Raw genomic sequence first — 14,963 nt, forward strand, 5'->3', positions numbered from 1 at the left:
GTCCTATTGGACACTTTGAAACTCGAGTTGGAGCATTTTTAATTCATTTTGGACATTTTTAAGTACACACAGGTTTCAAGTAATTTAGTTTTTCATCATTTTAAACAAATTTTAAGGTCTTTTAGACATTATAAACTAATTCTGGAGAAGTTTCAAGTCATTCAGGGGCATTTTTTGGAGTAATTTTGGATTCTTTTGATTATCTGGACAAGTTTAAAATCTTTATGGACAAATTTTTAGCCAGTTTTATATAGTTTGAAATCATTTTAGGCCATTTTAAAAGAATTTTGGACAATTTTTCAGTCCTATTGGACATTTTGAAACTCTAGTCGGAGAGTTTTTAATTAATTTTGGACATTTTTAAGTATCCTGACAGATTTCAAGTCATTTTCTACACGTTTAAAGTCATTTTAAACAAATTTTAAGGTCTTTTAGACATTATAAACTAATTTTGGACAAGTTTCAAGTCATTTAGGGACATTTTTTGGAGTCATTTTGGATTATTTTGTTTTTCTGGACAGTTTAAAATCTTTATGGACAACTTTTTAGCCAATTTTGTATAGTTTGAAGTCATTTTAGACCATTTTAAAGTCACTTTGAACATGTTTTGAGCCCTTTTGGACACTTTGAAATGAATTCTCTGAACTGTCTAATCTCTAAATTTAGAATTTTTGTGTCAAAATTTCAACTTCTTCCTGATTTGAAGTTTTTATGTGAGGTTTTAGGTGAGGATTGGTGGTCGTGCTGTTCAGATAAATGTAGTTTGGGCTTTTATTTCAGGTTTTAGGAGCTCAGGCTGTGTTTTTCTTTTCAGAAACCAGGTAGAACTCACTGTACTTTTCTTGTTTGGACAGAAACAGTACAGCGATGAAGGGAGGAAGGAGATGATGTCGTCTTTGTACTCTCAGCTTCCTGAAACTGCAGAAACCCAGTTTGCTCGAGAGCTAACAGAAATCCAGAGCGAGGTGCTTTTTTTAATGTTTCCTGTTATACAAGACAAATAAGATCCAATTTACACTTTACAGATAAAAGACAAATAAACCTGATATTAAAGATCATTTTACACTTTACAGCTGCAGCTTTCCTCTCATATCAGAGCTGCAGCATCAGAATGAAGCCCTGAATGTATGAAAGAACACAAATATAATAATATCAATAATAATATTGAAAAATGTGAAAATCTGACAATGAGGGCACCAGAAAAAATACATTAAATACCAGTGGAAAATTTAAAAAAAACTGTGAAACGAGCAAAAATGATTGCAAATATTTTTTTAGATAATTAGATTTTTAGCTGATTTAAAAATAGTAAAAACAATATTTTTAGAATTTTGCAGTAAATTAAATTTTTCCTTTGATTTAAAATTAATTTGATCTGTAATTTATGTAAAAAAAAATTAAAAAAAATTACCGTTTTTCAATCCTTAATGCTCATAATTTTTCTTCCAAATATCAGCAAATATCTGTAAAGCAGTGATATTTTTTTTCTTATTTAAGTACAATAAAAACTATGATTTAATTAAAACAAAATTAAAATATTGTAAAAGAACAAATGATTATTTATCTGCAGATGTAAAGATTATTTGTAGTTTTGGTAAATTAATTTTATTCTGGGATTTTTAAATCATTTCCTAGCAGAGAAACATGCACAATGATGCAAAATGACACAAAAATAAAACAAAATTGCACAAATATAGCATGAAAAGATGCACAAATGACGCAAAATGACACAAAAATAGCACACAATTGCACAAATATAGCATGAAAAGATGCACAAATGACACAAAATGACACAAAAATAGCATGCAATTGTACAAATATAGCATGAAAAGATGCACAAATGACACAAAATGACACAAAAATAGCATGCAATTGTACAAATATAGCATGAAAAGATGCACAAATGACACAAAAATAGCACACAATTGCACAAATATAGCATGAAAAGATGCACAAATGACGCAAAGTGACACAAAAATAAAACAAAATTGCAAAAATACAGCATGAAAAGATGCACAAATGATGCAAAATGACACAAAAATAGCACACAATTGCACAAATACAGCATGAAAAGATGCACAAATGACACAAAAATAGCACACAATTGCACAAATATAGCATGAAAAGATGCACAAATGACGCAAAATGACACAAAAATAGCACAAAATTGCACAAATATAGCATGAAAAGATGCACAAATGACACAAAAATAGCACAAAATTGCACACAATTGCACAAATATAGCATGAAAAGATGCACAAATGACGCAAAATGACACAAAAATAGCACAAAATTGTACAAATATAGCATGAAAAGATGCACAAATGACACAAAATGACACAAAAATTAATTATGTCCAAGAAGAGACGATGGAAATCAAGTAGGAAGAGTTCCTGTTGTCTCCTCCTCTCTGCTTTTATTGGTAAATGTACACCAAGCTGATGAATAAATCGAGTTTTTCCTCCTCAGACCAGATATAAAGAAGGAGGGAAGAAGCTCCAGACGGTCAGCGTTTACTCTCAGCTGCCTCAGACCAACCAGACGGAGTTCTCCAGAGCTCTGTCTGAAATCCAGAGCGAGGTAAAGACCAACAACAATCTTCCTCCGTTTGTTTCCTCCTAATAAACGACGTTTCCTCTGGTTTTGCAGCACAAATACAAAGAGGCGAGCAGAAAGGAAGCGTCCAGCTCGTTGTACTCCAAGCTGCCGGAGACTCTGGAGACTCAGCGAGCGAAAGAGGCCTCAGAGCTGCAGAGTCAGGTCAGAAAAATCACCGTTAGAAGAGACAAGCAGCAGCAAAGCATGCAGAAATTACCCAAAAAGACACAGGAACAGCAGGAAAAGATGCACAGATAACACAAAACAGTATGCAGTGACCCCACGTTACACAAACATGACACAAAAGACACAAACACATCTAGAAATACACAAAATGGCACATACATGACACAAATGTAGCATGAAAACATTCACAAATTACCCAAAATGACACAAAAAGACACAGTTATGACACCAAATGTCACATAAATGCCATGAAAAGATGCATTTGTTCCACATTGTTGGTCATTTTGAACAGTTTCTGATCAGTTTTAGGCTAGTTTTATCCATCATGGACAGTTTATCAGTCATTTTGTACATTTTTTGAGTTATTTTGAACGTTTTTTGAACGTGATTTGATTGGTTTTAGACGAGGTTTCTTCATTTTGGACCAGCTGGAACTTCTTTTAATGTCGTCCCGTTTCTGAGTTGTTCTGGACACACTGGTATATTTTATATTTTTGAGTTTTATTTATTTAAACAAGGAGCTAACTTTATATTTTACGGTCCTTCAGGTGAAATACAAACAGGAGACCAGCGGCTCCTTGTACCATCAGCTTCCTGTTACCACGGAGACACAGCTGGCTAAAGAGCTGAGGAACATCTGCAGCGAGGTGAGGGCCAACTGACCGACACATCTGGACACGTGTGGGCCATCTGGACACATGTGGACCATCTGGACACGTGTGGGCCATCTGGACACATGTGGACCATCTGGACGTCCTCCAGGTCCTCTAACTTGTGCTCCATCTACAGGTGAAGTATAAAGAGGACGGTAAGAAGGAGAGCAGCAGGAACTTGTACTCGCTGCTTCCAGAGACGGCAGAAACTCAGTTTGCCAAGCAGATGTCGGAAATCCAGAGTGAGGTGAGGACCCTGAACGCACCACGTTTATTTACATTATTAAAGTCAATCATTGGGTAACATTTTTAAAGTCATTTAGGACCAGCTTCAGTCTGCTTTGGGGAGTTTTAGAGCAGGAGTGTCAAACTCATGTTGGTCCAGGTTCCGCATACGGACCAGCAAACTTATGGCAGAATTACAGAGAAGTTACAATAAGTCTGAGTTTTTCTGATGTTTTAGTGCAAAGGAGAACGAGTATATTAGAAAAATCTTTATATGTAATGAACTGTCCTTTAAAGATTCTATTAGAAACAAGCAGAGATTAAAGTAAGTCCAGTTTCAACAACACTATGACTCAGTTTAACATTTATTTGTGTGCATTACAGCTAATCAGTGATTGTACAACGGCATGTTTAGTCACATTTATGTGGAACTTAAAAACACAGGCCTGGAATTAAAAACAAAAATCAAACTTATGAAGATACAGAAATGCTTTGAAGTCCGTTTTCCACATCTGTAAAGTAACTGTGAACCCCTAAATGAACTCTGCTCACCTTTAAATCTGAAGCAGCAGCTGTTTTATACAGACAGGTAAAGTGAAGCTGTCACCTGCCTTGTTTATGTATAAAATGTAAAATATACATTAAAACATTAGAACTTCACAGCTGAGAAGACAGAAGATAAATGAACTGTTGGCGGGTTGGAGGAAACGGCAGTCTGTTTTCACCGTGAGGTTAGCGGTACAGCCAGCTAGCTCACTGCTAGCTAAACAGCGTTAGCATCAAAGCCGTACTCTGAGGGGGAGTTCCTGAAAACGTAAACGCTGCAGAAATCGGATTTGACATTATTTTTTAACCCTTTTTAAATCATTTTTAAACATTTTTAAGTTGTTTTGGAACATTTTTCAGTGTCTTCTTACACTTTTTATTCATTTCTTCAGTGTTTGAGTCATTTTCTGTAGTTTTGGACACATGTGAGTCATTTTCTGTTGCTCACATGTTTTTTGTTTTTTATTTCCTTTCCAGTCAAAGTACAAGAAGGACAAAGAGGATCTTTCCAACTCTCTGTACTCGCTGCTGCCTGAAACTCTGGAGACTCAGTTTGTTAAAGAAATGGCCGAGACCCACAGCGAGGTGAGGAGTATCTGTGACTTTTATTCTGACTTTTATTGATCGTAGCGAAGGATGAGGTTGGGTTTTTGATTGGTTTTAGACGAGTTTTAGACAAATTCTGAGTCATTTTGGACAATTTTTAACAGATTATAATTCCTGGCACTTCTTTAACGGTTTTAGAATCATTTTATTCTTTTTGGATCAATTTGAAGTTATTTTGGAGAATGTTTGGATCATTCTGAAGCATTTTTAAGTCATTTTCAACTATTTATGGGTAATTTTGAACCACTTTTAGGTTATTTTGGATTATTTTTGAGTCATTTTGGACATTTTTTGAATGGTTTCAGGCAAATTTTATTCATTTTGGACACATTTTGGGTCATTTTTAACCATTTTTTAAATTAAATTTGGACTAGTTTGGGGTCATATTGGATGGTTTTTGAATGGTTTCACACAAGTTTGAGTCATTTCAGAATTTTGGGGGTAATTATGAACCACTTTTAGGTCATTTTGGGGATTTTGAACCATTTTTAAGTGATTTTGAGCAATTTGGGAGTAATTTTGAACCACTTTTGGGTCATTTTGGGCAATTTTGGGGTCAATTTGAACCACTTTTAGGTCATTTTGGGTAATTTTGGGGTAAATTGAACCACTTTTAGGTCATTTTGGGTAATTTTGGGGTCATTTTGAACCACTTTTAGGTCATTTTGGGCAATTTTGGGGTCATTTTGAACCACTTTTAGGTCATTTTGGGTCATTTTGGGGTAATTCAAACCACTTTTAGGTCATTTTGGGTCATTTTGGGGTAATTCAAACCACTTTCAGGTCATTTTGGGCAGTTTTAGGGTCATGTTGAACCACTTTTAGGTCATTTTGGGCAATTTTGGGGTAATTCGAGCCACTTTTAGGTCATTTTGGACAGATTTCACACATTTCTGGACAAAGCTGCTATGTGACAATCACAGGAGAAACCAACAGAGCAGATTAATTTGGAGGTAAAACCACTGAGGCTGCTGGTATGTCAGACATGATGACTGATACCATGGAGTCTATTCTGGTCTGTTTATCAGTCAGAGCTGCTGATTCCTCAATGACCTCTTAGAACAATTAGGAAGTCGTTACGGACAGTTTTTGGGTCATTTTGGACAGTTGTTGAATGGTTTTTAAACACGTTTCATGTATTTTGGACAGATTTCACGTATTTTTAGACAGCTTTGAGGTTGTTTTGGACGATTATTGAATGCTTTTCAACATTTTTCAGTCATTTTGGACTCATTTTGATCAGTTTTGAACAAGCTTTAGTCATGTTGGATGATTTTTTAAATACTTATCAGTTATGGTGGGCATTATTTAGTCATTCCTGACCAGTTTTAGTCATTTCTGGCACATTCTGAGTGATTTCTGAGTCACTGTGGACGGCTTTTAACAGTTTTTTCCCTACAGCTGAAGTACAAGGAGGCGGGGAAGAAAGAGGCCAGCAGCTCTTTGTACCACCGTCTGCCCCACACTCTGGACACGCAGCGAGTTAAAGAGGTTTCTGAGCTGCAGAGCGAGGTGCAAACATCTGTTATTCACGTCCACACAGCCACGTTTCATCACGTTTAATGTTTAAACGCTCATTTAGGATCCAATGTTTAGCTTTAGTTTGATTAAAAACACCAGGATCCTCTACAGCAGTTTGAATCAAACTCAGAGTTAATAAATGAGTCGTGGTTTGGAGACGTTTGAGATGCTGTTTGTAGAATTTGATCAAGTGTTTTCGTAATGAAGCGTGAATATTCAGGAGGAAAAACTGCAGAAATAAACCGAGAACCAAACAGTTTCTAAAGACTTCAGACAAGTTTTAGTTCTTTTAGACCAGTTTGAGTCATTTATTTACAGATTTAACGTCATTTAGAACAGTTTTAGCACGTTTGGAAAACTGCTGAAAGACAGTCAGTCATTTTGGACCAATTTTATTCATTTTGGACAATTTAGGTTTATTTATTTTGGACAAATTCTGAGTCATCTCTGAAATATTTTTGTCATTTTGGAGAAATTCTCGGTTAAAATTCATTTTGGACTGATATCAAGTAATTTTGGACAGTTTCTGAGTAATTTTGGACAGTTTCTGATTAATTTTGGACAGTTTTTGAGTAATTTTGGACAGTTTTTGAGTAATTTTGGACAGTTTCTGAGTAATTTTGGACAGTTTTTGAGTAATTTTGGACAGTTTTTGAGTAATTTTGGACAGTTTCTGAGTAATTTTGGACAGTTTCTGAGTGGTTTTGGACAGTTTTTGAGTAATTTTGGACACTTTCTGAGTAATTTTGGACAGTTTTTGAGTAATTTTGGACAGTTTTTGAGTGATTTTGGACAGTTTCTGATTAATTTTGGACAGTTTTTGAGTAATTTTGGACAGTTTCTGAGTAATTTTGGACAGTTTTTGAGTGATTTTGGACAGTTTCTGAGTAATTTTGGACAGTTTCTGAGTGGTTTTGGACAGTTTTTGAGTAATTTTGGACACTTTCTGAGTAATTTTGGACAGTTTTTGAGTAATTTTGGACAGTTTTTGAGTGATTTTGGACAGTTTCTGATTAATTTTGGACAGTTTTTGAGTAATTTTGGACAGTTTCTGAGTAATTTTGGACAGTTTTTGAGTGGTTTTGGACAGTTTCTGATTAATTTTGGACAGTTTTTGAGTGATTTTGGACAGTTTTGAGTAATTTTGGACAGTTTCTGATTAATTTTGGACAGTTTTTGAGTGATTTTGGACAGTTTTTGAGTGGTTTTGGACAGTTTCTGATTAATTTTGGACAGTTTTTGAGTGATTTTGGACACTTTCTGATTAATTTTGGACAGTTTTTGAGTGATTTTGGACAGTTTTTGAGTGGTTTTGGACAGTTTCTGATTAATTTTGAACAGTTTCTGATTAATTTTGGACAGTTTTTGAGTGGTTTTGGACAGTTTCTGAGTAATTTTGGACAGTTTTTGAGTGGTTTTGGACAGTTTCTGATTAATTTTGGACAGTTTTTGAGTGATTTTGGACAGTTTTGAGTAATTTTGGACAGTTTCTGATTAATTTTGGACAGTTTTTGAGTGATTTTGGACAGTTTTTGAGTGGTTTTGGACAGTTTCTGATTAATTTTGGACAGTTTTTGAGTGGTTTTGGACAGTTTCTGATTAATTTTGGACAGTTTTTGAGTGATTTTGGACAGTTTTTGAGTAATTTTGGACAGTTTTTGAGTAATTTTGGACAGTTTCTGAGTAATTTTGGACAGTTTTTGAGTGATTTTGGACAGTTTCTGAGTAATTTTGGACAGTTTCTGAGTGGTTTTGGACAGTTTTTGAGTAATTTTGGACACTTTCTGAGTAATTTTGGACAGTTTTTGAGTAATTTTGGACAGTTTTTGAGTGATTTTGGACAGTTTCTGATTAATTTTGGACAGTTTTTGAGTAATTTTGGACAGTTTCTGAGTAATTTTGGACAGTTTTTGAGTGGTTTTGGACAGTTTCTGATTAATTTTGGACAGTTTTTGAGTGATTTTGGACAGTTTTGAGTAATTTTGGACAGTTTCTGATTAATTTTGGACAGTTTTTGAGTGATTTTGGACAGTTTTTGAGTGGTTTTGGACAGTTTCTGATTAATTTTGGACAGTTTTTGAGTGGTTTTGGACAGTTTCTGAGTAATTTTGGACAGTTTTTGAGTGGTTTTGGACAGTTTCTGATTAATTTTGGACAGTTTTTGAGTGATTTTGGACAGTTTTTGAGTAATTTTGGACAGTTTTTGAGTAATTTTGGACAGTTTTTGATTAATTTTGAACAGTTTCTGAGTAATTTTGGACAGTTTCTGAGTCACTGTGGACAATTTTCAAATGATTTCAGACCATTTTTGGCTATAATCTCTCCTATTGACATGAAAATGTACATTAATACGAACTGTCCCATTTTAAAAATAAATAAATGAAATTTTTTGTTCATTTTCAGCCTTTTTTTTTTTGACAGATTTCATGTCATTTTGGACAGATTTTGAATTGCTTGGACACATTTTGAGTCATTTTTGGCAGTTTTTGAGTAATTTTTCCCAGATTTTTATTCATTTTCAGTCATTTAGTGAAGATTTTGCAGAATTCCAGACAGTTTACTGAAGAGTTTAGACACATTTTGAGTCAGTTTGGAACCTTTTGGACAGGTTTTTGGTTATTTTGGACACATTTTTCAGTCATTTTATTCTATTTTTTGTGATTCTAGACGAGCTGTTAGTTCGGATTCATCCCTTTTTCCAGATGGATGCGGTCTTTCTGTTTTGTGAGAAAAGAATCAGTCTGATTTCTCTCTTCCTGCAGAACAAGTACAAGCAGAGCGGGAAGCGGTCGATGTCGTCCAGTCTGTACGCTCGGCTGCCGCAGACGGCCGACACGCAGCTCGCCGCCAAGATGTCGGAGCTGCAGAGCGAGGTCAGAGACGGCGTTAGATCACAGGCGCTGCAGGTGAAGGGAGGAAAGCTGACGTCTGAATGTGTCTCTGCAGAGCAAATACAAGGAGGACGGCATCCGCAGCCTCAGCCAGAGCTTCTACTCTCAACTCGCTGAAACCCCAGAGACTCAGTTCATCAGAAACGTCTCTGAGCTGCAGAGCGAGGTGATAAATTCATTTAATGTTTGTTTTAATGCTCCGTCTGTCCTCCTGACAGCTTGTCTGTACGCTCCTTTATCTGACACGTTACCTTTAAATCTCTGTTTTTTGTTGTTCTTTTACTTTCAGTTTGACTTTTTACGCAGTTTTTCTTTTTCTCTTGCACATTTTAATGCTCACCATGAGACGCTTTGGGTTGACTTTGTGTATAAAATGTATAAACTGGAATAAATGACTCATAAAGTGAGTTTCACATCATTTTAGACAAATTAAAGGTCACTTTGGAACATTTTCAGTCATTTTTGACGTGTTTTACATCATCTTACAGAATTTTTTTAAAGTAATTTTGTACATTTTCTGAATCATTTTGGACATGTGAGTGATTTTAGACTTTTTTGTCATTTTGGACAATTTTCGAGTCATTTTTGTAACAGTATTTTTATTTAAGTTTTTTCTTAAAATTTTCAAGTCATTTTTTAACAGTATTTTTATTTAATTTTTTTCTTAAAATTTTCGAGTCATTTTTAACAATATTTTTATTAAAGTGTTTTCTTAAAATTTTCGAGTCATTTTTTAACAGTATTTTTGTTAAAGTTTTTTCTTAAAATTTTCGAGTCATTTTTTAACAGTATTTTTATTAAAGTTTTTTCTTAAAATTTTTTTGTCATTTTTTAACAGTATTTTTAAAGTTTTTTCTTAAAATTTTCGAGTCATTTTTGGCATCTTTTATTGTAATTTTGAACAATTACTGAGTAATTTTGAGTTTGTGGTCATTTTAGGCAGATTTTGAATCATTTTTTTGAACAGTTTATCAATGATTTCACACAAATTTTATTCATTTTGGCTGTTATGAGTCATTTTGACTGTTTTTTTTTTGTCATTTTGGGCAGGTTTCACGTCATCTTGATCAGTTTTTAAAGTAATTTTGTTCAGTTTCTCAATTACTTCAGAAAGTTTGCTTAATTTTGCTCAAATTTTAGGTTATTTTATCCTATGTGGGACCAGTATAAAGGAACATTTTGGACCGTTGTGGACAGGTTTTACATCATCTTAGGGAGTTTTTAAGTCATTTTGGACATTTTCTGAGCCATTTTGTACAATTACTGAACAATTTTGAACAGTTTCTCAATGATTTCAGACCAATTTTATTAATCTTGGATATGCTCTGAGACATTTTGGACAAGTTTTACATCATCTTGGACAGTTTTTTAGTGATTCTGGAGTAATTTTGCACAGATTTTAGGTTATTTTGCAGCAGTATGAAGTCGTTCTGGGCACATTGTGAGTCATTTTGGACAGGTTTTACATCGCCTTGGACAGTTTTTTAAGTACTTTTGGATAATTTCTCAATTATTTCAGGTAAGTTTAATGGATTTTGTGTAAATTTTAGTGCATTTTTTTGACAATGTGAGTAATTTTAACTCATTTTGGATTCAGTTACTGAATGATTTCAGGCATGTTTTACTAATTTTGGACACATTTTGAGTTATTTTAATTAGTGTTGGAGTCATTTTGGACTTCCTGTGTCCATCAACGTGTTTTATGCTCTTCCTTCAATCTTCGTGTCCGGTGTTTTCTTTAGGCCAAGTACAAGGAGGCGAGCAGGAAGGAGGCCAGCAGCAGTTTGTACCATCAGCTGCCTGAAACTCTGGAGACTCAGCATGCTAAAGAGGCTTCAGAGCTCCAAAGTCAGGTACAAACAGACGTAGCATTACCCTCAAGATGAAAGGGTTAAAACCTTCTGAAAGCAGGGAAAACAGTCCAAGGCTTCATCTCTGTCTCATCAGTTCGGTGTCTTTGGTTTCCAGGTGAAGTACCAGGAAGGTAAGAAGGACCTGAGCAGCAACCTGTACTCTCTGCTGCCCGAGACCGAGGAGACCAAGCTGGCTAAAGCCGTCATGGAGCTCCAGAGCGAGGTGGGCAGACGCTTCAGAGGAAGTTCAGCTTCAAAAACAAGACTCACATGGACATAAACTCGATGGACGACCACAAAAATGAGACAAAACTGAACCAAAGAGACAGAAAATGACACAAACTTGACCAGAAAAACAAGAAATATGAGACAGAAAATGACTGAAATGAGACAAAACTGCACCAAAGAGACACAAAATAACACAGTTTTGACAGAAAACAAGACACGAAATGACAAAAATGAGACACGAAATGACAAAAATGAGACACGAAATGACAAAAATGAGACATGCAATGACAAAAATGAGACACAAAATGACAAAAATGAGACACAAAATGACAAAAATGAGGCATAAAATGACAAAATGAGACGTAAAATGACAAAAACGAGACACAAAATGACAAAAATGAGGCATAAAATGACAAAATGAGACACAAAATGACAAAATGAGACGTAAAATGACAAAAATGAGACACAAAATAACAAAATGAGACATAAAATGACAAAAATGAGACACAAAATGACAAAATGAGACACAAAATGACAAAATGAGACCAAATGACAAAATGAGACACAAAATGACAAAAATGAGACACAGCTGAACCAACGACGGACAAAACGGCACAAACTGACATAAAACAATGAAAGTGTTTTGTGTTTTGCAGAATAAATACAAGCAGAAAGGCCGACTGGAGATGAGCAGCAGCGTCTTCCACCAGATGAAGGAAACCAACGAGACGGAGTTCATGAAGCAGATCTCAGAGCTGCACAGTGAGGTGAGACGGAGACTTTCTGGATGTTTCTGACCACGCGTTTGTTTTCTCCATCCCACTGTTCTGTTTATGTCAAAGATGATCAACTATTTCCATCCTTGTTCCTGATAAAAACGTCGATCTGTGTTTTTCCAGTCAAAGTACAAGAAGGACAAAGAGGATCTTTCCAACTCTCTGTACTCGCTGCTGCCTGAAACTCTGGAGACTCAGTTTGTCAAAGAAATGGCCGAGACCCACAGCGAGGTGAGGAGTATCTGTGACTTTTATTCTGACTTTTATTGATCGTAGTGAAGGATGAGGTTGGGTTTTAGATGAATTTTAGACAAATTCTGGGTCATTTTGGACAATTTTTAACAGATTATTATTTCTGGCACTTTTTTAATGGTTTTAGAATCATTTTATTCTTTTTTGGATCAATTTGAAGTTATTTTGGAGAATGTTTGGATCATTCTGAAGCATTTTAAAGTCATTTTCAACTATTTATGGGTAATTTTGAACCACTTTTAGGTTATTTTGGATTATTTTTGAGTCATTTTGGACAATTTTTGAATGCTTTCAGGCAAATTTTATTCATTTTGGACACATTTTGGGTCATTTTGAACCATTTTTTATTAAATTTGGACTAGTTTGGGGTCATATTGGATGGTTTTTGAATGGTTTCACACAAGTTTGAGTCATTTCAGAATTTTTTGGGTCATTTTGAACCACTTTTGGTCATTTTGGGAATTTTGAACCATTTTTGAGTGATTTTGAGCAATTTGGGAGTAATTTTGAACCACTTTTGGGTCATTATGGGTAATTTTGGGGAAAATTGAACCACTTTTAGGTCATTTTGGGCAATTTTGGGGTTATTTTGAACCACTTTTAGGTCATTTTGGGCGATTTTGGGGTAATTTAAACCACTTTTAGGTCATTTTGGGTAATTTGGTGTCATTTTGAACCACTTTTTGGTCATTTTGGGTAATTTGGGGTCATTTTAAACCACTTTTTGGTCATTTTGGGCAGTTTTAGGGTCATGTTGAACCACTTTTAGGTCATTTTGGGCAGTTTTAGGGTCATGTTGAACCACTTTTAGGTCATTTTGGGCAATTTTGGGGTAATTCGAACCACTTTTAGGTCATTTTGGACAGATTTCACACATTTCTGGACAAAGCTGCTATGTGACAATCACAGGAGAAACCAACAGAGCAGATTAATTTGGAGGTAAAACCACTGAGGCTGCTGGTATGTCAGACATGATGACTGATACCATGGAGTCTATTCTGGTCTGTTTATCAGAGACTCAGTCAGAGTGTTTCAGAATGAGCTCGAGCTTTGATTTGTTTTCTTTTTAGACGTTACAGTTTAGTATTTGATCAAGAGATTCAGTGACAAGTTTGCAGGAAAATTCCTCCAAATGAAGTTTTTTGTTTCGATGAAATAGAACTTTATCAGTGTTCAGAGTTTTTACACACAGTCTGCAGACGGTTACAGGAGTTTTCCTGATCTAAATTTGTAGTCATTGGTGTTGAATTTTAAATTACACCCCCTGTCAAAAGTTTTGAGACACTTTCTCATTCAAATGAATTAGAACCTGTCTCAAAACTTTTGACAGGGGGTGTACATCAAATTAAATAAAATCATGCTTTTGTGTTTGTATATGTAAACATTGAAATATAAAAACTTAATTACAGCAAAACTGTTAGTGGTTCAGGTTGATGTCTTTATTTTCCCACCCTGAACACAACTTCTAATGACATAAAATCACACAACCAAGACACAAAATGACAAAAATGAGACAGAAAAAAAGAAAAAATAGAAAAATCTTTTCCAAAGAGACAGAAAACAATTCAGAACTTGATGCAAAACAACAAAAACTGAATGAAAGAAACACAAAATTACAAAAACGAGCCAGAAAACAAGAAAAATTAGACAAAAGTGCTCCAGAGAAAGTTTTTCAAAACTCTTCCAAAGAAACACAAAATAGCTCAAACTTGGTGAAAAACAACAAAAACAAGGCAGAAAATGACAAAAACGAGTCAAAACTGTTCCAACGAGACACAAAATGATTCAAAACCTGAGAGAAAAGAACAAAAATGACACACAAAACAACCGAAACAAGACACACCTGAACCAGAGAGACACAAAGTGACACAAACTTGATGGAAAAATGAGACTGAAAATAAGAAAAACGATACATACGACAACAAAAAGGAGACAAAACTCCTCTAAAGAGACAGAAAATGACAAAAAATGAGACAGAAAATAACGAAAATTAAAGAAAACTGAACCGAAAAGGCAGAAAATGATTCAAAACTTGATGCAAAAACAACAAAAACAAGACAGAAAATTACAAAAAACTGAACAAAAGAGCTAAAAAACAACATCATAATTGTTTTTTCATGATATTTTGTCAAAGAAACCGCCTGTTGTGTTTCTGACCTGTGGTGGTTGTTTTGTGTCTGCAGAGTAAATACAAGGAGGCCGGTAAGAAGGATCTGGTTAAAAGTCTGTATTCTGTGCTGCCGGAGACCAAAGAGACCCAACATGCCAGAGAGCAAACCCAGCTGTGCAGCGAGGTAACGTCCTGCTTCAACCTGAAAGACTGACTGATGACCGGAAAGCCCTGAGCAGTGATGTTAGGAAACAGAAGAGTTGTTTTGTGTTGCAGAAATCGTACAGGGAGGAGGGCAGGAAGGAGGCCGGCTGCAGTTTGTACGCTCAGATGCCCCAAACCATCGAGACCGTCTTCGCTAAGGAGCTGAGCAAGACGCAGAGCGACGTGAGTTTGATCTGAGACGGAACTCTTTTCTATCGTCTGTTTGACCCAGCAGGATGGAAAAGCACGGCCTGTCAAAAGTTTTAGGACGCTTTCTCATTCGTTTGAATAAGAAAGTGTCCTAAAACTTTTGA

General features: G+C 35.3%; 1 protein-coding gene across 1 annotated transcript in view; it reads left to right on the forward strand.

Moving 5' to 3' along the window:
• The window catches only part of LOC110947124 (nebulin-like), a 74,524-nt gene that overhangs the window by 38,255 nt on the left and 21,306 nt on the right, over positions 1–14,963 (forward strand). Inside the window, exons 35-49 of the mRNA XM_051940470.1 lie at positions 855–965; positions 2,470–2,580; positions 2,650–2,760; positions 3,333–3,431; positions 3,574–3,684; positions 4,686–4,793; positions 6,216–6,326; positions 9,098–9,208; positions 9,282–9,392; positions 10,969–11,079; positions 11,195–11,302; positions 11,964–12,074; positions 12,207–12,314; positions 14,519–14,629; positions 14,722–14,832. Coding sequence (XP_051796430.1) covers positions 855–965; positions 2,470–2,580; positions 2,650–2,760; positions 3,333–3,431; positions 3,574–3,684; positions 4,686–4,793; positions 6,216–6,326; positions 9,098–9,208; positions 9,282–9,392; positions 10,969–11,079; positions 11,195–11,302; positions 11,964–12,074; positions 12,207–12,314; positions 14,519–14,629; positions 14,722–14,832 — 1,644 coding nt within the window. The remainder of the gene's footprint in view (positions 1–854; positions 966–2,469; positions 2,581–2,649; positions 2,761–3,332; positions 3,432–3,573; positions 3,685–4,685; positions 4,794–6,215; positions 6,327–9,097; positions 9,209–9,281; positions 9,393–10,968; positions 11,080–11,194; positions 11,303–11,963; positions 12,075–12,206; positions 12,315–14,518; positions 14,630–14,721; positions 14,833–14,963) is intronic.

This window comes from Acanthochromis polyacanthus, chromosome 20 (genome assembly GCF_021347895.1).
Source record: "Acanthochromis polyacanthus isolate Apoly-LR-REF ecotype Palm Island chromosome 20, KAUST_Apoly_ChrSc, whole genome shotgun sequence".
NCBI classification, from domain to species: Eukaryota; Metazoa; Chordata; class Actinopteri; family Pomacentridae; genus Acanthochromis; species Acanthochromis polyacanthus.